The 27,096-nt window shown below is 38.8% G+C and overlaps 2 protein-coding genes and 1 non-coding gene across 3 annotated transcripts; 2 read left to right on the top strand and 1 right to left on the bottom strand.

The window, feature by feature from the left end:
- The first annotated feature begins 2,572 nt into the window (after positions 1–2,572).
- On the top strand, positions 2,573–8,031 carry si:ch211-284e20.8 (fetuin-B). Its single transcript, XM_035910789.2, has 8 exons — positions 2,573–2,712; positions 2,821–3,021; positions 3,175–3,288; positions 4,047–4,125; positions 6,438–6,604; positions 6,836–6,949; positions 7,311–7,445; positions 7,625–8,031. Exons 2-8 carry the CDS (start codon positions 2,821–2,823, stop codon positions 7,877–7,879), a joined length of 1,065 nt encoding a protein of 354 aa, XP_035766682.2. The 5' UTR covers positions 2,573–2,712; the 3' UTR covers positions 7,880–8,031.
- A 558-nt stretch (positions 8,032–8,589) lies between these two features.
- trnah-gug (transfer RNA histidin (anticodon GUG)) lies at positions 8,590–8,661 on the top strand. Its single transcript has one exon. It is a non-coding gene; the product is annotated as a tRNA-His (tRNA).
- Positions 8,662–20,891: 12,230 nt separating this feature from the next.
- LOC148097963 (uncharacterized) lies at positions 20,892–25,267 on the bottom strand. Its single transcript, XM_087830894.1, has one exon. It carries the CDS (start codon positions 25,164–25,166, stop codon positions 20,919–20,921), a length of 4,248 nt encoding a protein of 1,415 aa, XP_087687020.1. The 5' UTR covers positions 25,167–25,267; the 3' UTR covers positions 20,892–20,918.
- Positions 25,268–27,096: the final 1,829 nt, after the last annotated feature.

Raw genomic sequence — 27,096 nt, 5'->3', positions numbered from 1 at the left:
AATTAGTTCGTTGCTAAGTTACATGTAATGTGTTAATGCTGACATCCCTTGATTTAGGTAATGTTTTTCTCCTTGAATCATGTATCGGTTAGTGTTAAGTGGCTTCTGCTGAAAAGGTTAAAGTACAAAGGAAAACAGAAAAACAGAAAATTGTCCAGTAAGCCTGAGGAACTATTGCTGTAGATCAGTGGTTCTCAAACTTTTCACAGTGAGTACCACCTCATAAAATATATGGCTCTTGAAGTACCACCCTTATGATTAACATTAAAGTACAATAGTATAGGCCTATATACAGTTTACATGAGACAATTTTATTTCTTATATGAAAATTATTTATTTTAACTGTCATAAAGAGGACGTGACAAGTGATAATAAAAAACAACTGTACTGCATTAAAACATTCACAGCAGGTGGGATATCCGGTCTTTAATTGATGACGTATGAACCCTACTACCGGGTCCAAACTACTCTGGGTTTATTAAGGCTGCTGTGTTTTTAACATATTTTAATGCTTTGTATTTTGTTCTATTTAATCTGAACAAGCGTTTATTTACAGTGCAGCAAAATGACAATAAATCCCCGTGCGCTTCCCTGACTCCTGTGTCGTGTCTTCTTCTCAAAAGTCCATGCTCAGTGCTCTCCACTCCCGTGTGTCCCCACACCCCGTCGAAGAGCGCTCAGCCAAACTGTTAAATAGCTCCCAGACGAGGCTTGATGAGGTGTGTGTGATTCTCCTCCGCAGGTGTGGCCTTTCTGACACACCCACCAGGCCTGAAGAACCGGTGCTCTGCCACACACACACACACACACCTATACACAAACATAGAACAGCAGCACCAAAAATACACATGTCCGTAACTTATTCAATAACCCTGGGGCCCTCAGACCCAGGTCTGTGACAAGCTCCTTGGATGCAAAATAGATAGAAATTCAAAAACATTTTTCATATTACTGTAGTTTAGTAGGATTATGACTTTTACTGAAGTAAAGCAGTACGAGTTCAGTACAAACTATTTTCAGAGACTCACACAGTGCTGATGTTCATGTAATGCATAGGTGTCAAACTCTGGCCCGCAGCCTAATTACATTTGGCCCGCGAAGCCATACAAAATTACTATTAGAGCTGGCCTGCCAGTATTATACAGTGCATGTACTGCTAATACTACAATTCCCAGAATGCTCTGTTGGTGTTTTGGCGTCAGTCATGACAGGACCCATTAGCACCCTCTCCTCTGTTGACCATAGTCATAGCAACCATGCAAATACTGCCATGCTACCTATCCCAAAATGGCAAAAAGAAAGGCAGAAAACAGGAGCTTTCTGGACAGGTGGGAGAATATGATGAAAATTTGATAAATGATAAAATGATAAAATTTAATTCAGAAGACTGCAAATACATTTTTTATTTAAGAAATGAATTCCACTGATGTGTTATTTAATTGGAATTTTGACTTTGCATGTGTGCAATATTAAATTATATATACATTTATATAAGTTATATATATTGTTTAGTATTAAGCTTTCCTTGTTCCATATTCAGTTTTTCAGCAAAACTTGTTTGAGTCCATAAGAAAAGATTCCTTGTTATCTTTGGAGGAAGATTTCTTTTCAATGAACATTAATGTTAGTCCGCGACTTTGATCCAGTTTTGAATTTTGGCCCACTGTGTATTTGAGTTTGACACCCCTGATGTAATGCATCTGTTCTAGCACAGCAGGCTGCACACGAGCATGCAGAGTGTTTGCCAATGTGACAAAAATGATTAGGAAAAAAGTTATGAGTCAATCTCTAATTCACATTTCAGGAAACACGCCAACAGAAATATTTACAGAAGATAAAAGTATATCCAAAACTCTTTGCAGCATAAGTCAAACTTTTTCTAAACTCAACTAATAGATAGATTTCTTCATTTTGAATAAAGAAATCAAATGAACAAAAAGCACAGCTAAAGAGCAGCTACACACAGGCCATCAAACAAATATTGATATAAAATATATCAACAAATGCTTTCTGTTGAGGATAAAGGTTTTTACTGTATAGAAATCCTCTACTGCACTGTACTTGCAAGGTAAATCTTAAAAATTAGCACTAAAGTACCCCAAAATCATGTTTGCCCTACAATACTGAGTCACATGGAACAATAGTTGAAACCAAAACCAGCTTTAGCCGCCTGTACAGACCTGTTGGGCTCCACTGTTGCTAGCCCATTAAGTTTGATATGATACTACTGACATGAGCTTTTTAGATTTGCCAGTTACAGTTACTATGAGGAAGTATGAACTGGCGCACATAAAAAAGAAGAATCAGCAGCAGAGAAGTGGCTTACAGTGACGGAGTGCTTTGCAAATGGCCCTCACTTTCTTTTAAGCTTCGATGAGATGAGCTGAGGAGAGTTCTGCTAATAGAAAGCTCACAGGCTATTCATCAAGACTGCGTGACTTCATTTCTTAAAGAATTTTTTTAAAAGCAATATTCAAGAGCTGAAATGAGGTGTGCAGTGAGCTTTTTAATTGATTTGCCCTGTTCCCCAGTGCACTGTGACCGCTCAGTTTGTCTGAGCCAGTCATTGGCCTGCAGAGCAGCTGATAGCAGCTGTTTGTTCATCCTTTCAAGAAGAGGAGAAAGTCCAGCATCAGTCTCACATGTGTCTCTCGCAACTCTTTGTGTAAAAGCTGGGATTACTTATTAGGTCCTGCAAAAGACGATTTCCAGGTCAATGCATGTTTCAGTTTCATTAATAAATGATCTGCCAGCATAGGATTTAGTAATTCAAGTAGGTGGGATTTTTTTTTAATTGGGACCAGTCTGTATGTGTGTTAGATGAGGATGAGTGTGTACCTGCTGGTCGTATGTTTGGCTTTGCTGCCCCAGGGAGGGGAGGCCTCGGACCCTCCAGGCTGCATGAGCCCTGATGCAGTGCGAGTGGCAGAAGAGGCGCTGGAACAGATCAACCAGGACAGGAAAATTGGATACATCTGGAGCCTCAACAGGCTCTATGATCTGTCTCACACTCCAGAACAGGTCAGGGTGAATTATGCATATGCATGCACAAAGACATGATCATGCAACAAAGGCATGCTGCAACATATTGACCAGCAGCCATGTTGTTTTTATGTTAGAAAAGTCACAAAAGGAAGAAAGAAAATAGAGTTGCTTATTTATAAATGTGTCCAGGGGAAAGATGGATCTCTGTACAAACTAACCATCGATGTCATGGAGACCAAATGCCACATCACCAGTGGAAAACCGTGGAAACAATGCGAAGTCGGAAATATTGGGGATGTTCCAGTAAGTACCAAGCAATGCACATGTCACAGAACACATTATAATCTGAGATGATGTTTGAAAGTGAATATGTCAAAGATAAAAGCGTGAAATGTTTACTGGTCTATATTACCATGTCTGATATTTGAATGTATGCAAACTTTGGGCCATACATTTTTCATGCAAATTGTGGAGGCAGAGGAAAAAAAATATAGTGATTTGAGATTCTTCAAAATGAAGAATATGCACACATAACTACATTATAACTAGCATCTTGAAACTCCAGCATTTTTGACACTATTTGGACAGGACAAAAATTATATTTTTGTGATATAAGTTTTTATAATCCGACATCAAATTTAAAGGAAATTTTCATTTCCGTGGATTTTTTTCCCCATTTACCGGCCAATATTTTGACATTTTTTGACATATCTGTCCCAAGTTATAGATCCTGATTCATTTCACAATACCAGACTGACAGAAAATATTTAGGTCTTTTTGAAGTAAAGCTGTATAAAATTATCAGAAAATTTGACTTAAAATACCAGAAGTTGCAGCGACAACCTTTTCAGAGTTTTAATACAGTGAGTCTCCTGTTGTCTTTGTTTTACAAAGCACTGCATTGTAATGCATACATCCATACATCCATATGTTCTGCATGTATGAGCTTAGTAAAGTAAATAGTTTTTTTATGAATGTATGAAATTTCTTAGCTGCTGTGGTTCACCTCTTACACGTACATGTGTCTTTAGCTGCTGTATAAATGTGTTTGTGTATTTCAGGTGTATGGAGAGTGTCAAGTATCTGCCTATGTTCACACTCAAGTCAAACTACAAAGCTACTCCTGTACAATTCGTCAAGGTAGATCAAAGCATCACTGAGACTCTTCTGCATTTTTGTCAACTTCACTGTATAAAACAGAAAATTATTTGCGGCGTCTTAGTCACAGGCATTTTTTTCCAACAAATTAGCAAGACGGTGAGAAGATTCTCTGATCAAAAAACAAAAAAACTTTAGACAAGAGAGGAGATTTGAAAGAAGAAGAGTTTTCAGAATATGAGTTTGTTGTCTTTGGTGAACAGGACAGTGCAGACATTAGACAGTGAAGTGGGGACAGACTGAAGAATAATGACACACAGGAAATGGTGTGGGGCAGAGAGTCAGACCCAGACCCGTGCAGTGAGGACTCTAGCCTTCAGTACAAACCAGGTGCTACAGCAGCACCTGAGCCAGCTCGATATAAACCTGTCAGCAAGGCTAAAAATACTGATGCACAAACATGATAAAAGGGGTGATAGTTACGCTCGCAGTAGCACAGGAACAGAGCAGGAGAGGGAGAGAAAGAGAGCCAGGATTGTTGCAAGAGACAACATCGTCACATTAGAAATGTATAGTAATGAAAATGAGTGACACCAAGAAAAGAAGCAAAATCTGGAACCATTTCAATTTTATTGACAATACAAAGGCAGAGTGTAGAGTCTGCAAGAGAAGGATATCATATAGAGCCGGCTCCACAAACAGCCTGCGCAGGCGGCTGAGAACCGTCCACCCATCAGTGCAATGGAAGGAACTGGGTGTGAGTGGAGCCCTCCAGTGGTTCACCACAAGATAAAACGCAGTCAGTTGAGTGTGATATTAATGAAGATGCCAGTGTGTCTACTGCAACTGTTGCTGCATCTACAGCATCTAGCACTATACCACCACAACCACTTAAACCAACCCAGAGCTCTATTAGACAGTTTTTGCAGAAGTCTGTGACCCCAGCAAGACAGAATTCAATTGATAAAGACCTGGCAAAAATGACTGCACTTGATTTCCAACCATTTTCAGTTGTGGATGTTAAAGGATTCAGAAAGTATATTCATGCACTGAATCCTGTGTATGCAATTCCAACCAGGAAAACCCTCTCCCAAAAAATCATCCCAGGCCTATATGACAGAGAATGTGCATTTTCTTTTGTTTTGCATATTCATTTATATGTTATTGTGTTGTTGTTTGCAGTGTTTTGTGTTGGTTCACTTTAAATTTGTTTAAAAGGGAAAACTTGAAAATTTAAATAGTTAAAAGTAGAATTCTACATAATTGGTATATGTATTTAAGAATTTATTTTTTAAATTTTATGTTGAGTGAATAAATAAAATAAAAGCATATTTATATAATAAATATATATAAATAAAAAACTTTTTTACATTAGAAATTCATTTTGTGAATAATTTTATATTGTTGCTGATAATAAATTAATTAAAGCAACAAAACAACCTGAAAAGCCAATTGGGAGCCGAAAGGGCCGGCTCTCTACAAAGAGCCGGAATTCCCATCACTAGTAAACCAGAAGGGGCAGCTCTATTTCTAAGGGCTGAACTATAGACTCACAAGAATCTCATCAATTTCAAGTTCCAAGAAATAAACATCAACAGTGATAATAACCTTTGCTTCAAAAAAAAAAATAAAAATAAAACACTCGACCCATATCTTGATAATGACAGATTTTTCTTTTTCTATTAAATTTTAGTAAATCTCACTTTTATTAAGAAATTGGCTCTAATAGAGGTAAATAACCCATATGAAACATGGATGTGGTCTGTATTGGTTGACATAGGGATAAAGTAAACATCTATTAAGGGTTCAATTTCTATGGTTGTTTTAATTACAAATTTAAAAAAAACAAACAAAGCAAGGGTCCAACAAACCTACAAGCATAGCTGCTCTAATAACATGATCCTCTAATAATTAGAGGGTTGGTGGTTTGAGCCCTGGCTGGTTCAGTACTGTGTGCCAAACCATCCTTGGGCAAGATACTGAATCCGAAGTTGCTCCCTGTGAAGGAATGTGTATTAATGTTAGATCAATTGGGCATAAAAGTGCTTTGGCAAATATGGCTTGTATTTAAAAAGTGCTTTGTGTGCTCAGAGTACGAAATTGTTGTTTGAGAACAATGCCATCCACCACACAAGGGTTAACAGTGTGTACTCACTAGTGAAGGAATTCCGTTTCTCTATCTTGTCTTGCTGTGGCATTCTGGATAAATCATGTATTTTCATAGAGATTTTAGAAGAACCTAAATACAATAGTCAAGCCTAGAAGTGACAAATGAGTTGATTGATTGAGACAGGATGACCCTCAGGCTTCAGAATTTTGTTTTGACCTTTGAACCTCTTGATCCTTGTGTTCAGTTCCAGCTACTGCAGTGGTGGACACGTGCCCAGACTGTCCCACGGCCGAAAATCTGAATGAGCCCATTGTCAAAGAGACGGCCAATCTCTGCCTGCAGAGGTTCAATGAGGAGAGCCGCCTGGCCAACTACTTTACTCTGGAGAACATAACGAAAGCCAGTTCACAGGTTAAGACAGAAAAAGAAACCAAACACAGGCAGAGAGTCAGTAAAGAAACAGGTTGAATACAAATTAAGCAAATTAAGCTTCTAAGCAAGTACTTTTAGTTTTCTATTCTTTTCAAAAGACTAGACCTACTGTGTAGCTCTTGGCAATTTTATCTGACTAGTTTTGGTCATAGTTCGCTTATTTTGACCTACCTCTGTCCTAAACTAGGCTTTCATAAATATATTTTTCAGTGGGTTGTTGGTCCGTCCTACTTTGTGGAATTCACTATAGTGGAGACAGTTTGTTCAAGGGAAACAGATGTCACTGAACTGAGCCGCTGCACACCTATGGACTGTCAGTTTGCTGTAAGTAATGAGAAAATAATGCTCTGTTTACTCACCATATGTTCATAAAACTGGACTGCTACCAGGCTGAAGTTGAAAAACTGCCAATAATCTGTTGTTGAATGTGAAACTCCACTGACAGTGATGAAAGAATACGCATAGATATCTTAAAGACCAGTAATGCACATTACAGTCAATTTATAATTACAATATTTGTCTTAAGACTCGGTGGTTAATTTATCATGTTTAAACCTATGTTCATGTGCCTGGTCTCATCTTTGGTGTGCTCGGTGTGTACTGCATCCAATCTCCACTGGCTCCAAACAAAAATCCCCCATGCTGTAAATGCAGGCTCAGCTCTCCTTGTTTTCTCTCTTCTTAGCACAGAGGCTTCTGTTCGGGCTCACATGTGGCTCGTGAGGATCAGTTTGAAATCAGAAACCCTGGTGGCAAAAGGGATGGCTTGATTCAAGATAAGAAACCTGTAGAGGTGAAATGTGAGATCTATGAACCTCAGGTACTTGTTTGAACAACACAAGACTTAAATTATGAAAAAGTTCACAAATCTTCACAGTCTATCACTGCACTTCTGATATTTTGATTGTTAAAGGATTTTTAAAACACATTTCAAAAATATTGACAAACGCGTCATTGCAGCTGAGCACCACCGCTCTCTTGACTATCTTCCGTTTTCAGGCTTCCTCTGTGGCGGAGCAGGCTCACGCAAAAGCAGGCAGTGTGCACACTGAACACCAGCAGCATAACCACACTCACCTGCATCCCCATGAGCACCTCCACTCAGACTCACCCAGCACAGACATTACGCTCTCCGTGTCTCAGAACCTTGGGACTGTGGTCAATCAGCCTGCCTCTCCCAGAGCTTCACCAGCAGGCAGCTCCTGCCCCGGACCCCGCAGACACAATCTGGGTTTACCGAATCTCAGGCTCTGATTGGTTGAACCTTCAGTACTCAGTCCAGAGATTGTTTTTAACCATATTGCAATTAGTTCAAGACAAGAAATGTTAACTAAAACCTTGCAATTAATACAGTAAAAAATCTGTATTTACTGTTCATTGATCATTTAAATAAAGTATTTATCACAGCTGGAAGTTGTATAATTTATTTCTATCAGTTTAGCAAATCAGTACTTTACCTAATCAAATAATGACCCCACTGTAGCAACTTCTTGGACACATTTTATTTTTAAAAAGTAACTCTTCTCATTTTAAGCTACATATTACTTTCGGGGGATTGTTTGATTTATTTATTTATTTTATTGTATTATTTTGCAGGGGGGTATGCATGACCTCATTATTTGTTGATTTGGCCAGTTTAGCCTATTTGTAGGCTAAACAGCATAAGTTAACAAACTTATCAAGAGGCTATCACGTTTTTGATTGGCTCTCATCATATCTAAATGATAGATGTTTTTTTGTTTCCATTACCAGTTTTAGATCTGCACACTTAAGCTTTTGAATACATGTTGGAGAGCCCAAAGCACACAAAATATCTAGCTCTGAAATGGATAAGAAATACACCAACCCTCAGCACTTCCCAGACCGATCGGCAGTATTTAAGGCCATTCGGTTGGGGGGAGAGGGGGGGTGCGCGTGACGTCTGCAGATATTCCAGATAAAACCTACACTCTCAAGGTCAACTTGCCGTGGTTGTATAGTGGTTAGTGCTCTGCGTTGTGGCCGCAGCAACCCCGGTTCGAATCCGGGCCACGGCAGAACTACTTAATCCAGACGTTAAGCTCCCAAGCTGGAAAGGCAGACTCAGCTCTGCTTGTTTTCTCTCTTCTCATCACAGAGGCTTATTTTCGGCTCACACGTGGCTCATGAGAATAAGTTTGAAATCAGAAACCCTGGCAGCAAAAGGGCATTTCGTTTCAAGATAAGAAACCTGTAGAGGTGAAATGTGATATCTATTGGTGCTGAACAGAGTCAAGACAGAAAGATTTGCTGTTGGTCCAAAAACACAGAGACAAAACCTTTGTTTCCATATTTATCATCCCTTTCCCTGAAACACAGTAAGCAAGTCAGGAATGTTGGTATTATTTTGGACAGTGATCTCAGATTTGATAATCATATTAGTACGGTTACCAGAACTGCTTTATATCACTTGAAATATATTTAAGGTTGGAAAATTCTTGTTTCAAACTGACTCAGAGAAATTGGTCCATTCTTCCGTATCAGGCAAGTTAGATTCTTGTAATGCTCTATTTGTCTCATTACGCGAGTCATCAGAAGACTGACTTCAGCTTCAAAATGCAGTAGCCAGATTCATTGCAGGTATGCGGAAACTTGACTTTATTACCCCAGCACTGAAGGCACTTTTAACTTTTAACATATTTTAACTAGTTCATAAAGCTCTCGGTGGATTGGCCACCCACTACATACTTGACTTGTTCAATTTTAAAACCCAGTCAGACCTCTCGGCTCATCAGGTGCAGATCTTTTGACTATTCCTAAAATTAGGTCTAAGTGTGCTGAGGGTGCTCGTAGTTACTGTAAAAATAAATGAAAATATAAAAACTGAATTCAAATGTGGGGCTAGGCTACATGCAAATATAAAGTCCACAAGTACAAATGGGTGTTCTGTTTTGGAATCCAAATACTAATGCTTATATAACCCCAATTTCCAAAAAATGTGGGACACAGAAAAAAAATGCAATTACTTAGTAAGTAAGTAAGTAAGTAAAGTTTATTTATTAAGCGCTTTTCATAGACAGGTAGTCACAAAGCGCTGCACACAGATTAAAATAAACAGTACGATAAATAGCAAAATGCACAATATACACAATATAGAGTTTAAATGCAAATTAAAAATATAAAAATCTCATAAAGACATTTCTCCCAACAGAACACAGAAAACATCAAATGTTTAACCTGAGACATTTCAATTTTTTTTCACCACTGTAGGTAAGCTGGTAGATTTACATGTGCCCTCACATGGAGCGACCATGTGGGACTTGTATCTGTCAGATCTGGGAGTTTAAAAAAAGAGCAATACTTACACTCCATTACTTTTTAAAATCCTGGGCCTGAGAACCAGACCAGTGACAACTGGAAAATGATATCCTGCCTGCTCTAATGTAAAATTCTTGTGTTCTAAATCCCATAGTACTACATACAAATTGGGAATTCTCATGGTTTTGAAAATTGATTATATTCATTATGCATATTTCAAAATTGTATACTTTATATTACTAAATCGTTATTACGATCCATTAATGAGTAATATACATTAAAACATTTAGCAGCAGAGTTGTATTTAAAACCAATAACCTGCATCTGCAAAAGCATTAGCTACTTAAGCTTTTGAACACATGTTGGAGAGCCCAAAGCACAAATAATATCAAGCTCTGAAATGCATTAGAAATACACCAACCCTCAGCACTTCCCAGACCGACCGGCGGTATCTAAGGCCATTCCGTTGGGGGGGGCAACCCCGGTTCGAATCCGGGTCACGGCAGTTTTTGCCAAAGTGCTTTTGTAAGAGTATGAAATCCATTACTGATCGTATAGATATTACCAATAATTATATCTCTTTTTGTTTTTGTAACTTTTTTCTCTCTTTTTTGTATAGCAAGTATATACCAGTATGGATGACACGAACACAGTAAATAGATAGAGTGGCTGCAATAAGTGTGTACATATTTCCGCCTACTCCATTTCGTACTTGGTGATTGAGTTGTTACTTCACGTCAGATTTTGTTTGAGCACATACGTGTGTATGTCTATGCATATATATGTGTGTGTACACGTAGTATGTGCGCATATGTGTATGTCTATATATGGCTTTGTTTTACGAAAAAGTAAAACGTAATGTAATCATCGTCATCAGCAGCTATCTATGAATACACCGAAGAACACTTTCTTTGGTGTGTGTATGTATGTACCATTACACACACATACACAATCAGTTTACAAATGTATTGTAACTAATACAACCTTAAAAAAATGTTTTCTTCTCGGCTGTCATATCAGACAGCAAATTCTTTCTTTCTTGAAGGTTTTAGGCTCTTGACTGACTCGTGATGCCCACAACAGGAGAGCACTGCAGTCATCTGTGGTGACAGTTTCGTGTGCCGTTAAGGCAGAAGCTCACAGTATGCACTGTGACAGAATGTAGGCCGGTTCAGGGGAAGAATAAACCTGGCAGACTGCCATCTCCTGTAGAAATACAAATTGATATACTCATTTATAAAAGAGTCTTCTGGCTGCCAAGTGTCAACGTGAGTCTTTTTTACTGTTAAACAACCTGTGGTTATTTTTATCTGTCAAATGCTTCGCTACCAAATCTGTGTTGACAGTTGTGTTAAAACAGACATCAACAGCCTACATAAAAAAGACACATTAAAAAGATGTATGAGATGCAAAAATCACACTGTAAAATAACAAGCGATACGATTCAAAACTACTGGTTTCTTCTTAATAGAAGACAAGGAAACTGAGCTAATTCTCCTCTTATTTCTGTTAACCAATCCAGTGTTACACACTTTACTATGTGTCCACATGGTGTCAGCCTTATCTCTCTTTTCACTTCAACGAGTTCACACTGGGAGTTTGTCCAGTAATCCTAAAAGATAACTTCAGAGTTTTCCCTCTTTTTTCCCTTTATGCTACTGGATTATCTGCTGCACTTTTATGCTTCCAAACTGGCAGCAGGGGCTGAAATCTAACTAAACTGCCATAAAATTGCATTTGAATATTCATAGTGCTCAGAAAACTAACTGACTTTTTCTCCTAGTAGCACCATGGGAAACTTGAAATGCACAGTCCCACCCATGATTTTAAAATATATCACGGATTAGCATGAAGTATTGTAAATGTTTATTCATGCCATCTCCAGGATGAATTACAGGACTTTTCACAATCGCTCAGTTATACCTAAGATTCAAGAAGTTTATTGTCACACTGCAAAACACAAGTGGTTACGCAGAGCAATGAAATTCTTACTTTGCAGGTTCCCTTCACACAACTAAATAACAATTAATTAAAATAAAGAATAAACCTAACCCTGAGCATGGAAAATAGCATAGAAAATAATAAATGAAGTAAAATCAAGTGCTTTGTAGCTTATCTAGCTTATGTGTGGGTGTAGTCAGAATTTAAAGTGAAAGTAGTTGCAACACTTTCACAGTGGTTATATATAGAGAGTATGCAATATTAAAATTTTTATATTGTTAAATGTATATTGTATACCTAAAGTACATTCTCAAGAGGTCAAAATATCTGCATCTTCATTTGCAAGTATGATGCTGACATTTTAATGTTAGTAAATGCTAGCATGCTAAATTAAGAGGATGATGTGTTGGTTGTTGTGAGGGTGCTAGCAAGCTGAGCATTTACCTCAAAGCAAATGTGCCAAAGTAGCCACAGTCTCACCAAATACCAAACTAACTGTTGGTCATAGACTGTATATAAAAATGGCTACCCATTGCTTTCTGGCCATAGCAATTTGAAACCTCAACAGTAGAATTTTGGACGCCATCAGCGTTTTTCTTTTTTGGAAATAAGCAGTTGTATCCAATCTGTGTCTGTAGCCTTTACGCCCCTTCTTGGTGTGATTGGACCTTTTTGCAGTATTCTTGATTATATTTCTCTTTTAATGGATTTCTGTCATAAAAAAAATATGGCTTGGTGTTTTTTACAGCATGGTCAAAAAAAAATCTCTGCATCAGTTTAGGTGAATAAAATTCCAATAATTATTTAGCATTTATTTATTACTTAATAGTGAACAAATATGTGTAATGTATCTTGCTACCCAAGCTTGCTAGTGTTACCTTGTACCTTAACCTAAATCTCCTTCTGGCTTAAAACAAATAAATATAGCCAAAGAAAACTCAAACAAATGGTAGAATGGTACATTGAAGCTTCTAAATGTGTATTTTAAAACTATCAGGTGAGAGAGAGGGATATTATACCCCTTATGTCAAACAGAGTGATTTATGACCGTCAAAGAAAGATTTATGGCCCTAGGAAGCAATAACGTAATAAAGGAAGTAATAAAAAATATGATATTCATAAAAATATGATATTCATAAAAATATGCTAGTTCATAGCTCATTGCTTTTTCCCCCTAAAAAGAACTAATTGATTATTTAAGTTTCTTATATATCAAATAGCATTCTTTTATTTTTTTTTTTTTATGCTTAAAAAACGCCATCTGGTGGTGGGTCAGTGTGTGTGCGAGGGCGCGTGCCCGAGGTTGTGTGTCTGGGCGCGCGTGGGCGCGCCTGTGTCTCCGGACTCGCTTTGTGTGTCTCGGGCTCCGTGCTTATGTGTGAAAATGTGTTAAACCATAGTAAAAGTGCTTAGTTAAACTTGTGCTTTTGTAACGTTCAGTATGGCCAGAAATACAGGCTGCATGCCTTGGGGGAAAACTTTATTTCAATTTATATGCATTTGTTTAATCCGAACAAGGAGATTTAGAATAAAACTCAGAATTGTGAAAAAAAATAAAATAAATAAAATAAAACTCTCGCGATCCCCGAAAAACGCACCGCGGCTCCCAACATAAAAAACTCTTTTCTCCAAAAAACCCCCTGATAGGTACCTATGGAGGACCACAAGAGCCACGCGCATCGAAATAAAAAATCCTGTGCTTAATTAATGAATTGTAGAATAAAATCTGCATTTGTAAATTCATTTTTGAATTCCAATTTAATAAACTGATTTTTAAAATACTTTTTAAGTCTTCATTTCAAAAACATTTTCGAATTGCACTTTAATAAACTTCATTTCAAAAACCTTTTTTGAATTGCAATTTAATAAACTTCATTTCAAAAACCTTTTTCGAATTGCACTTTAATAAACTGCATTTCAAAAACCTCTTTTTCGAATTGCACTTTAATAAACTTCATTTCAAAAACCTTTTTTGAATTGCACTTTAATAAACTTCATTTCAAAAACCTTTTTTGAATTGCACTTTCATAAACTGCATTTCAAAAACCTCTTTTTCGAATTGCACTTTAATAAACTGCATTTCAAAAACCTTTTTTGAAATGCAGTTTAATAAACTTCATTTCAAAAAACTTTTTCGAATTGCACTTTAATAAACTGCATTTCAAAATCCATTTCCCTTTCCTGTTCACTCAGGGATTAACATGTGGATTAGCATTTGGATTAGCAGTTGGATTAACAACTTCATTTTAAAAATCCTGCTGCTATTCAAATTAGCCACACCGTGGGATGTAAGGAGCTCTCTGATTGGTTGGTCAGACACAGGCTGTCTGCCAGCCTGGATTTTTCTAGCTCATAGCTTCGCCCTGCTAAGAAGCGTGTGTGCTTGTACAAAGGCCGTTCGGCCTCGGAATTTACACTCGGCTCGACACGGATATGTGAAGAATGAAGGGACCCTGCAGCGAAACCGAGAGCCCAACCTCTGACTGAGTGCCTGTTTACAAAGTCTGACCACCTGTGAAGGTAGCGTGCTAACGTGGCTAACGCTAGCATCACCGCACCTAGCCTCGTTATTTTAAGGTCATCTTAGCTTATGAAAGTTTTATGTCGCAGCTGTACGAGCTAGCTACGTGTTTTGGAAGCTGCTGTGCTCTTCACAAATAAAGCTGGAAGCAGCTCAGACTATTAGAACCAGCACTGAGGCCCGTTACATTTATACAGTGTTAGAGCAACGGCTGCAGCCTACAGCCTTTAAACTAGCGATTAAAATGCTGACAGTAAACTCGTCAGTCCAGATGTTACCACAATACTTTGTGATACTTGTGAGTTAAAACAACCGAGACAGGCTGATTAAAATAACAGCTTTCAGTTCTCTCATTCAGCATATAAAGACTGGAGATCACACTACTGATTTCAGTTCATTTAATATGGGAGTGCACAGATTCATTCTCAACTGGACGTAAACGATGATCAAAGGTTGTATATATGATGAATTCATCAAATCCCAGCCTCTAACACAGTGCGCTGAATCTTAGCTTTGAATGTCCAGTATATTCTAATCAGTGCAATCTAAGCATTCACTGAACCTACAGTATCTACACCTGTGTGGCAAATGTGTGGTAAAGCTACAGATAATGAAATTTAATTATTAATACAATGTACATCATGAGAAACGAAAGCTGAAATTGATTCAGTTTAGTACTTTTCTCTGTATGCTCTGTGATCATAAAGGCCCCTAAATTCTGTGATATATACTGTAAAAGATTTTCACAGAGGTCTTAAAGTACTTAAATCACTGCTGATAGTCTGGTTGTTTATATTTTCACATTTTTGTGTCTGTAGGTTCTGTTTGATGACAATTTGGACTCCTCTGGGAGATGAGGACACACCCACACCTGTTCCATACGGCTCTGAGTCAGCTTTGGGCCATCAGACGCACACACTGGAAAATCAGCACCAGGACTTCATGCAGGAGAGACGGCCTCAGTGATTTAGGTTCATAAGCAAGTTCAAACATTTCTGGCCTCTTATCACTTAGATTTCTTAATCTTAAAAGTGAATGCATTTAAAGCAGGAACTGCACACCTAGCCATCAGAAGTGTGGCAGTATGAGTTCTGTAAAGTTTTTTAGGGTCCAGTGTGTGCGTCTGATGGCCCAAAGCTGACTCAGAGCCATATGATTAGAATAACAAGGCAATGTAAAATCAGTTTAATGCAGTTGACAGTAGCAGCTCAGATGGAAATCAGCCAATTGTGAGGGGAGCAGAGGACCAAAACTGTAAGAGTTGTGGGACAAGTGAAGAGAACACTGTTGGCATTATTGTTAGCATAAAAGATGGAAATTTAAATAAATGTTAAATTTTTAAATTGATCATTACCTCCTGTGTCTAAATGAACATATATATATATATATATATATATATATATATATATACTGAATACCAGTAAAAAAAAATGAAGTAATGCACTCTTTTCAAGGATGCCCCAAAGACCATCACTTTTCAAAATAATAATAATAATCAGTAATACAAATAATATGAAAGTTACTTACATGTCAAAGATGGTGTTTGTGATCTTGAAGAATCTAAACGTGATAAGGAAATGAAAGAAAGTGTGTGAGGAAAAAAATACAAACATTTTCGGTTTTTCCCAGGATAATTCAATATAAAAGATTCTCTTACTAAAAAAATGAACAGTGTAATTAAAAGTCTGAAAGGCATTGCATGTGTTTATATGGTAAACTGACTAATTCAAGCAGCAAACACTAGCAGTGCAAAAATGTATCTAACTAGCTGACAGACTTAAAAGTCACAGGAAGATATATCAAAATGGTGACTTATGCCAGAACAAATGACTTGACAGACATAAATCCTAAATTTCCTTTAAGTAAAAAATTGGTGACATAGTAATAAGTGATCCCTAGTGGTTTTCAAATTATTACATGGCTTGTTAATTTTTTTATTAAATTATTAAGAAGCCAGATGACTTCAAAACATTTACAAATTACTATAAAGCACTATCCAAACTTCAAAACAAGTGCCAAAATCTCCAAATTAAAAGTACTCGCAAACTATAACAATTTGATTATACTTAAAAATATGCAAAAGCTAATTTAGTGGAATTTTTACCTGCTCCAGAATACATTAAAAATGCACTATTTAATTGAAAAGAACAAAGTTTGTGTACTTTTAGAAAGGATTATTAGATATTTGCCATAAAGAGGGTCTCGTACATTTACGAGCATCAAATTTCCTGGATTTCATGGTTTCAAAGTTTAATAAGTCTTTGAACTTCATAATAAAATTGAGTCCATTATTAGCAAAACGAATTTAAAAAAGAGAAAAAAATGCTTAGTAAATAATAATTGTTTTAAACTTAAGCTTTGTAATTGTAGCAGATTTCATTATGTGTGTAATTTTTTATTTAGCCCCACAGTAGTAAAAGCCATAAATGGGAGTTAGATTTATTACTAGTATTTTACACAGCATTCAGCTATAGTAACATGTTCTCCATTTTCCTACTTCACCATCTGATCTGAACAGCTGCACTCTCTTAATTAATTAATAACCAAACATTTCTCAGTAACCAATAACTAGATGGAACAGCACAGTATCTAAGAGAGAGATCAGACAGTGTTTGAGCTAAAGAAGCTGTGTGTTTCTTTTGGGGGCTTTTTGCACACTGATTCACCACCGTTTTCCTACAGTACAATGCATATCTGGTAACATTACTGTAAACGTGACCAGTAGGTTCACGTTCAGATCAGAAATTCGTTTCAGCTGCAGGCATCTACTGCAGTAATTTAAACAATCACCTCATACGCCTCATGTTTTACACGCCTATAAGGTGAGCTTGCTACACTGCACATAAATATTACGTGACATGGTATGACTCATGTTCAAACATTTAAGATACTGTTCAGCCATTTTGTTTACTGGGTAGTGCATAATGGCCAAGTTACCTGAGCGGGAATCCACTAAAGCCAAAAAAATAATATATATATTTTTTAATTAATTACAAATACCTTATAGGAAAACTTAAGAAAAGGTTGCAGAAGCACAGAAACAAACTGCCGTGTACGTTATAGTATGTAAATTCAAAAACTGTATAGAGAGAATGGCGCAATGAAAACGGAATAAGATAAGATAAACTTTATTGAGTAGAATATAGGCAGTAAGAGTTTTGTAATTAACTTTTAATTACGTTTGCCAAAGACAATGACAGTAAATTAACCCAGCTCCACCTGCTTCTCTTTTCTCTAATACAGTAGAGTCTGATCTACTAAAAATCCTCATACTTGACAACACAATAAAACACAAGAAAAATCAGAATATGTTTGAGATTAGGATTTTTATTTGATGGTAAATCTATTTTTTTATGTCAGGTTTTTTTTACATTTCATTTTGTTTTACTTTGATGCTATAATAGATGATTTTAAAATTCAGTTAAATCTAAGATTATATAGCATCGCAGCAAAACAAGAGTCTCCTCAAGGTGCTTTATAATGTAAGGTGAAAACCCTACAGTATTAGCAGGAAAATACCCAACAATCAAAAGATCCCCTTTGAGCAAGCACTAGGCGACAGTGGGGAGGAAAAACTCCTTTTATAAGAAGAAACCTCCAGCAGAACCAGGCTCAAGAAGGGGCGGCCATCTGCTGCGACCGGTTGGGGGTGATGGAGAGACAATATAGGGAGACAAGATGAAATATACTTCTGTTGGCCAATTACATTGTTTTTGAATAAATTATTGAATGCTTCGAGATCTTTAAAGAAGCATTGTAGTGTGTGTGTGTGGGGGGGGGGGGGGGGGTGTCAAGCTGGTCTTTTAGTCATCGCTGCTGCCCTTAAAGCAGCTCCTAAACGGCTTCATTAAAGCTTTTCCCACTGCTCGAAAGAACCTTGTAATTTTAGACTTCAGTGGGGGCTTGAGTACAACCTCAATAATCATGTCCAGGAGATCCTGAAAAAGTTCATCAAAAGTGTAATCATCTGGTGCAAGAGCCGAATGTACAAACTGATCTGCAGAGTCAAGCTCCTTTATAAGGGCTTTACTCATTTTCTTTAGAATCCGCCGTTTGTTATTTTTAAGAGCACTCACATATCCTGGGATTCTGACCTTATCTAGAAGCAGATCTGTAAGACGCCTGGTGATCGCTTCGTATTTTTCTATATTCAGAGTCTTTGTGTCGAAACTACATTTCTCCAGGAGCTTATCTAACAGACAGTTACTGAAGTCTCTGACAATTTTCTCAGTCTCCTCCTGTAAGTTTTTAGAGGTTGATGGCTGACTTTGAGCTTCTGTAAGCCCAGCTTCAGTGATTGGTTCAGGCTCAGGGCTGTTTTCTGGGGGTGGGCCCTGCAGGTCTCCTGTCTCCTGCTGTAAGTTTTTAGAGGTTGATGGCTGACTTTGAGCTTCTGTAAGCCCAGCTTCAGTGATTGGTTCAGGCTCAGGGCTGTTTTCTGGGGGTGGGCCCTGCTCTAGTACATTCACGCAGGAGACTGTTTCATTTTTGGGAGGACAATCTGGACATGACTCTGGTTCAGACAGTCTGTCATTTTCTTTTTGCTCTGTTGGAGTCAGTGCTCTTAAAATCACAACCTGGATGTCTCCCACGGCACCAGAAATCTTGTCACTTTGGACACTTTATCCAAAGCATCATTCTCTAACCACAGAAGAGTGTTTTGCAAAAACGTTTGCACTGAGTCTTCTATAGTCACATAGAGGACCTTGGGCGAAAAGGGTAACTCATCTGTTGGCTCTGCAGACCTAGAGATCACGGAGTCTGAAAGACCTTTTCCTGATAGCATCACAGGGAGTACATATCTTTCAGTTGACTGGAGATGGTCATACACTTTATCTGTCAACTCCCTGGAAAACATCTCAGTTGCCTTTATCTTTTCCAGGGGGTTCCAGATAAGGTTAAAATGTTCTGGCCCGTTTAATTTATTAAACATTTGTTCAAGAATGGGTTTGATGGTGTTATAATCAACTGGGGAAGAACTTTTAAGCATGCTATCCATCACTGGTGTGTTTACATAGCTACAAAAAGAACTGTAGTTGTCCATACAATCTGCTCTCTGATCATCAAGAGACTTGACCGGTTCGTGGAGACAGATGAAGAACCTTTTGTTTTTCTTCACCAGGTGTTTTATCTCTCTGATCAATTTGTAAAACTGCTTTTTGGCAAAAGCGCAGAAGCGGTCTTTGTGCAGCTTTTGGTCATTGCTTTTTCTGGATGGGATGCATGACGTGAAAAAGTTTTTCACCTTTTGGATAATTAACTGCACATTAAAAGCGGGTTTGCGTGAGTCACATTTCTCACTAGATGCGACATCTTCACCATCAGAATACTGCAGATTATCAATTATTGTGTTTACAATGTCAGCTGCAGCTATTTGTGCTGGCGTGCTGGGACGCTGGAGACTTTCAGCTGTCTCAGCATCTGTGCACTTCTCTATTTCTGTGTCATCTTCGGCATTCGAATACTTCAGAGTGTCAAATATTGCACTGACAACATCAGCCACGATCACTTCATCTGGGGTGCTGGAACGACTTTCCGCCATCTCTCCAGTTTCTTCTTTTTTCTCTACAGGCGTCATGTCATTTTCATCCTTATTGTCCTCTGTGATTCCTGTGTCTGTGCTCCATTTGGTGAGAGTGCTGCTCACCTCCTCAACAACCATTGCCTTCTCAGAGATCTTTAAATCAGTACTCTCTGCTCTTGAATTAGACAGGCTAGGGGAACTAGCTGCGCTGCCCTTTGACATGCACTGGCTGCTTAGCTTACCTGCACATTTTTCCAAACACGAGGCTGCGAGAGAGACCATGCGTCGAAGGTTTTTTGTGGTTGTCATTTTTCCACTGACATAAACAGAAGGATCTGACTGTAAATCCGGGTTGTAAATCCACTCGGCGACGGTGGATAGGAAAAACTCCCTTTAAAGGAAGAAACCTATTGCAGAACCAGGCTCAGGGAGGGTCATCTGCCTTGACTAGTTGGGGGGGTGAGGGGGAAAAAAGAAAAGAAAAAGGATGAAGAAGGGAGGGGAGAAAGAAAAATGGAGAGTGATGGAGAGCGGTGGTACGAGAGAAAGGGAAAAGAGGGGAGGTGAAAAGAAAGGGATAGAAAGGAGGAAAGAAAACCCCAACAATCCCCTCTGAGCAAGCACTCGGCGATGGTGGATAGGAAAAACTCCCTTTAAAGGAAGAAACCTATTGCAAAACCAGGCTCAGGGAGGGTCATCTGCCTTGAGTAGTTGGGGGGAAGAAAAAGGATGAAGAAGGGAGGGGAGAACGAAAAAATGGAGAATGATGGAGAGGTGGAAGGAGAGAAAGGGCAAGAGGGGAGGTATAGGGGTGAGGAGATGAGAAAAGCGGTGGAGGAAGACCAGGCTATGCCGCCTCATGATCCAGTGAGGAAGCAGGAGGGTCCCTCCTCCTGAAAAACCAGAAGCGTTCCTTCTTCTTTTTCAGGCACTGTTTGGAGCTCTTTTTTTCTGTAGGATGAGGGTTTTCAGTTCTTCGGTTGTTACTGTAATTTCCTCCTCAAGTTTCTTGCATTTTTTCTCCAGTTCTTCTAATTGTGCTTGTTTTTCTTCTCCTGTATTTTTTCCAGTTGCTCTTTTTCCTGAAGAAGCTCTTGGTTTTTCTCCAGGGCTTCATCAAGCTGTACTTGCAGCTGCTGTTTCAAGTTGACAGCGTCTTGGAGATTCCCATAGATCTCCAGACTAACAGCTTGCGCTTGTTGAAGCTGGCAGGACATTGTTCTTAACTCATGCCTGTTCTGCTTCTTTTCTGTCATCAGACTTGCAATGCGCTGCTTTGCTTGATTAAACATTATTCCCCAGCCCTCATTTATGTTATCCACGTTGGGCTGCTTCTGTTGGTTCACCAGCATTTCCTTGTGCCTTTCTTCCAAGTCTTTATTTCGGCCTTCCAGTTCTCTGTATTCAGTGTCCAGTTGTTTCTTCTCATAAAGCACTTGTGCATTTCTGTGCAGTGCTTCATTAATCTTTACTTGCAAGACATCATTTTGTTTCTTCATGTTGTGAAGTTTGCATTCCATGTCTTTCTCCTTTATGTCCTGCTGTTTCTTCTCTTGAAGAAGCTCTTGGTTTTCCTCCAGGGCTTCATCAAGCTGTACTTGCAGCTGCTGATTCAGGTTGACAGCATGTTGGAGATTCTGTTGGTTCACCAGCATTTCCTTGTGCCTTTCTTCCAAGTCTTTATTTCGGCCTTCCAGTTCTCTGTATTTAGTGTCCAGTTGTTTCTTCTCATGAAGCACTTGTGCATTTCTGTGCAGTGCTTCATTAATCTTTACTTGCAAGACATCATTTTGTTTCTTCATGTTGTGAAGTTTGCATTCCATGTCTTTCTCCTTTATGTCCTTCTGTTTATTCTCTTGAAGAAACTCTTGGTTTTCCTCCAGGGCTTCATCAAGCTGTACTTGCAGCTGCTGTTTCAAGTTGACAGCGTCTTGGAGTTTCCCATAGATCTCCAGACTAACAGCTTGTGCTTGTTGAAGCTGGCAGGACATTGTTCTTAACTCATGCCTGCTCTGCTTCTTTTCTGTCATCAGACTTGCAATGCGCTGCTTTGCTTGATTAAACATTATTCCCCAGCCCTCATTTATGTTATCCACGTTGGGCTGCTTCTGTTGGTTCATGAGACTTTCCTTGTGCCTTTCTTCCAAGTCTTTATTTCGGCCTTCCAGTTCTCTGTATTCAGTGTCCAGTTGTTTCTTCTCATGAAGCACTTGTGCATTTCTGTGCAGTGCTTCATTAATCTTTACTTGCAAGACATCATTTTGTTTCTTCATGTTGTGAAGTTTGCATTCCATGTCTTTCTCCTTTATGTCCTTCTGTTTCTTCTCTTGAAGAAACTCTTGGTTTTCCTCCAGGGCTTCATCAAGCTGTACTTGCAGCTGCTGATTCAGGTTGACAGCATGTTGGAGATTCTGTTGGTTCACCAGCATTTCCTTGTGCCTTTCTTCCAAGTCTTTATTTCGGCCTTCCAGTTCTCTGTATTTAGTGTCCAGTTGTTTCTTCTCATGAAGCACTTGTGCATTTCTGTGCAGTGCTTCATTAATCTTTACTTGCAAGACATCATTTTGTTTCTTCATGTTGTGAAGTTTGCATTCCATGTCTTTCTCCTTTATGTCCTGATTTTTCTTCTCTTGAAGAAACTCTTGGTTTTCCTCCAGGGCTTCATCAAGCTGTACTTGCAGCTGCTGTTTCAAGATGACAGCCTCTTGGAGTTTCCCATAGATCTCCAGACTAACAGCTTGTGCTTGTTGAAGCTGGCAGGACATTGTTCTTAACTCATGCCTGCTCTGCTTCTTTTCTGTCATCAGACTTGCAATGCGCTGCTTTGCTTGATTAAACATTATTCCCCAGCCCTCATTTATGTTATCCACGTTGGGCTGCTTCTGTTGGTTCACCAGCATTTCCTTGTGCCTTTCTTCCAAGTCTTTATTTCGGCCTTCCAGTTCTCTGTATTCAGTGTCCAGTTGTTTCTTCTCATAAAGCACTTGTGCATTTCTGTGCAGTGCTTCATTAATCTTTACTTGCAAGACATCATTTTGTTTCTTCATGTTGTGAAGTTTGCATTCCATCTCTTTCTCCTTTATGTCCTGCTGTTTCTTCTCTTGAAGAAGCTCTTGGTTTTCCTCCAGGGCTTCATCAAGCTGTACTTGCAGCTGCTGATTCAGGTTGACAGCATGTTGGAGATTCTGTTGGTTCACCAGCATTTCCTTGTGCCTTTCTTCCAAGTCTTTATTTCGGCCTTCCAGTTCTCTGTATTTAGTGTCCAGTTGTTTCTTCTCATGAAGCACTTGTGCATTTCTGTGCAGTGCTTCATTAATCTTTACTTGCAAGACATCATTTTGTTTCTTCATGTTGTGAAGTTTGCATTCCATGTCTTTCTCCTTTATGTCCTTCTGTTTATTCTCTTGAAGAAACTCTTGGTTTTCCTCCAGGGCTTCATCAAGCTGTACTTGCAGCTGCTGTTTCAAGTTGACAGCGTCTTGGAGTTTCCCATAGATCTCCAGACTAACAGCTTGTGCTTGTTGAAGCTGGCAGGACATTGTTCTTAACTCATGCCTGCTCTGCTTCTTTTCTGTCATCAGACTTGCAATGCGCTGCTTTGCTTGATTAAACATTATTCCCCAGCCCTCATTTATGTTATCCACGTTGGGCTGCTTCTGTTGGTTCATGAGACTTTCCTTGTGCCTTTCTTCCAAGTCTTTATTTCGGCCTTCCAGTTCTCTGTATTCAGTGTCCAGTTGTTTCTTCTCATGAAGCACTTGTGCATTTCTGTGCAGTGCTTCATTAATCTTTACTTGCAAGACATCATTTTGTTTCTTCATGTTGTGAAGTTTGCATTCCATGTCTTTCTCCTTTATGTCCTGCTGTTTCTTCTCTTGAAGAAGCTCTTGGTTTTCCTCCAGGGCTTCATCAAGCTGTACTTGCAGCTGCTGATTCAGGTTGACAGCATGTTGGAGATTCTGTTGGTTCACCAGCATTTCCTTGTGCCTTTCTTCCAAGTCTTTATTTCGGCCTTCCAGTTCTCTGTATTTAGTGTCCAGTTGTTTCTTCTCATGAAGCACTTGTGCATTTCTGTGCAGTGCTTCATTAATCTTTACTTGCAAGACATCATTTTGTTTCTTCATGTTGTGAAGTTTGCATTCCATGTCTTTCTCCTTTATGTCCTGATTTTTCTTCTCTTGAAGAAACTCTTGGTTTTCCTCCAGGGCTTCATCAAGCTGTACTTGCAGCTGCTGTTTCAAGATGACAGCCTCTTGGAGTTTCCCATAGATCTCCAGACTAACAGCTTGTGCTTGTTGAAGCTGGCAGGACATTGTTCTTAACTCATGCCTGCTCTGCTTCTTTTCTGTCATCAGACTTGCAATGCGCTGCTTTGCTTGATTAAACATTATTCCCCAGCCCTCATTTATGTTATCCACGTTGGGCTGCTTCTGTTGGTTCATGAGACTTTCCTTGTGAATTTCTTCCAAGTCTTTATTTCGACCTTCCAGTTCTCTGTATTCAGTGTCCAGTTGTTTCTTCTCATGAAGCACTTGTGCATTTCTGTGCAGTGCTTCATTAATCTTTACTTGCAAGACATCATTTTGTTTCTTCATGTTGTGAAGTTTGCATTCCATGTCTTTCTCCTTTATGTCCTGCTGTTTCTTCTCTTGAAGAAACTCTTGGTTTTCCTCCAGGGCTTCATCAAGCTGTACTTGCAGCTGCTGTTTCAAGTTGACAGTGTCTTGGAGATTCCCATAGATCTCCAGACTAACAGCTTGTGCTTGTTGAAGCTGGCAGGACATTGTTCTTAACTCATGCCTGCTCTGCTTCTTTTCTGTCATCAGGCTTGCAATGCGCTGCTTAGCTTGATTAAACATTATTCCCCAGCCCTCATTTATGTTATCCACGTTGGGCTGCTTCTGTTGGTTCATGAGACTTTCCTTGTGCCTTTCTTCCAAGTCTTTATTTCGGGCCTCCAGTTCTCTGTATTTAGTGTCCAATTGTTTATTCTCATGAACCATTTCTGCATTTCTGTGCAGTGCTTCATTAAGCTTTACTTGCAAGACTTGTTGGTTCTTGACAAACCCATTGTGCCTTTCTTCCAGCTGTTTATTATGGGTCTCCATTTGTCTGCACTGCTCTTCAAGTTGAATCTTCTCTGCTTGGATTTGTTTAATCCTGTCTTCTAGATTTTGGTTTACCTGCCTACTTTCAGCTGATGGGGAATTTGGCTGTGCACCCTCGAGAGGACAGCCAGCGTAAGCTTGTTGTTTTTTGCTGTGTTTTCTTTCAGACATGTTGTAGTCTTGATAAAATTACTGTTTCCAAAAGTTTCTAAGGCGTACGTTTGAATGCTGCGAACACGAGTGCTGCGAATCAACTGACTAAATGTTTAGGATTCGCACCCCTATTTAAGGCTTTCAGATCAAAGGCATATATGTGCCTTTGATCTGAAAGAACCATCGTAGTATGATGTCATAGGAATTAGGCTGTCACATGACATAATTGAATGAGGATTCTTTTTTTTTAGGTGAGTCAAGTTTTATTCTGTTATTTTTAGCTTTTAGCTTCTATTTTTCTCATTTTTAACATTTATATTTTTAAAATTATTCAACTTTATTCAACAAAAATTTCCCATGTATTTCAGTGGAAAAATTCTCATTCAACTTACTCCTCTTTAAACTCTTACCACTTCCACATACGTTGACATAGAGCCACCATTCAAACTTTAAAACGAAGCCAAAACATTCAACTATTCAACTTGCATTTATATTTTCAATATCTATTATACTTTTTCTTCAGTTCCAGTTTAAGTTTCATCCTTTTTTTTCCAGCCGTTTCAGAGTTTATAATGGGTGTGTATGGGACAGAATGTTGGTGCTAGAGTGAGACAGCTCAACTGCCAGAGTGAGAGAAGGGGGAGAATTAATCTTAAAATCTTTTCTTAAAACTGCTGCTGTGTCCACAAAGTTTGCTCTACAGCCATCATTTTACCCTCAAAACGTAGCCATCGCTGTCCTCTTTCATCCAATGTGTGTATTATTGTAATAGGTGTTATGGTTCTTTCATAAAAGTCACCAATGCACAGCCTCCTCCCTCCAACTCTTCCATAGACTCCAATGTTAAAATGGCTCAGAAAGTTTGTTTGAAAATCAGAAGTACAGGCTGTCTTTACACTGTCACCATGTCCATATAATAAACTCCACAGGCATGAAAACTGAGAAATCAGTAGACTAGACATTGCTGGTGCTCACGGTGAAAGGATTTTGTCAATATGACTTGTACTTTTCATTTGGGAATGATTTGTTTTGGGCTGACTTTTCTGTTCATTTTAAGCAGCAGAAGTGAGGCGCATGTCTGTGTGCGTGCCATTGGGTGCAGTCACTATAGCAACCAGGCTCACACCTGCCTGCTTAACGAGCTCTCTCTCACTCTGCCAAGGTTAAACCTAAAAATGTCTGCTGCATCTAAGCAGTTGTAGTAAGATTAACTTTTTCAATAGGTACAATAAGACAGATTTGACAGGGTTTTGCCACAGATTAATAGTTTGTCAGTAGTTAGTATATGCCAACTAAGTAGAGCATTGTGATTGGCACACAGGTTTTTCAGATCTGGGCAGTTGGAGTCAGTTGATGTCTTTAAAATCATCCTTTCTGACTGGATAATTAAAGCTCACAGCATCTACCTGTCTGTAGTTGATTTTCCCACATTTTAATTACGTTTAGCTAATCTAATCTCATTTAACTATACAGACTATAAACAGAGGTTTATAGTCTGTATAGTTTATCTCCCCACTAACACACTTAAAGTAGTCTTAAAATGAAACCCACAAAACAGTTCAAGATGAAATACTTTTTATTTGCTCATGTAATGCCAGTTGCCGTGTTTTTCTGTATGTCACTCATTCGCTTATACTCAGGTTTCGCTCCCTAGTTTAAAGGCTGTAAGCTGCAGCCGTTGCTCTAACACTGTATAAATGTAACGGGCCTCAGTGCTGGTTCTAATAGTCTGAGCTGCTTCCAGCTTTATTTGTGAAGAGCACAGCAGCTTCCAAAACACGTAGCTAGCTCGTACAGCTGCGACATAAAACTTTCATAAGCTAAGATGACCTTAAAATAACGGGGCTATGTGCGGTGATGCTAGCGTTAGCCACGTTAGCATGTTACCTTCACAGGTGGTCAGACTTTGTAAACAGGCACTCAGTCAGAGGTTGGGCTCTCGGTTTCG

This window comes from Neolamprologus brichardi, chromosome 17 (genome assembly GCF_056152115.1).
Source record: "Neolamprologus brichardi isolate AB-2024 chromosome 17, ASM5615211v1, whole genome shotgun sequence".
Classification (NCBI taxonomy): domain Eukaryota; kingdom Metazoa; phylum Chordata; class Actinopteri; order Cichliformes; family Cichlidae; genus Neolamprologus; species Neolamprologus brichardi.
Note: the sequence above shows the minus strand (reverse complement) of the source record. Positions and strands in the feature narration are given on the sequence as shown.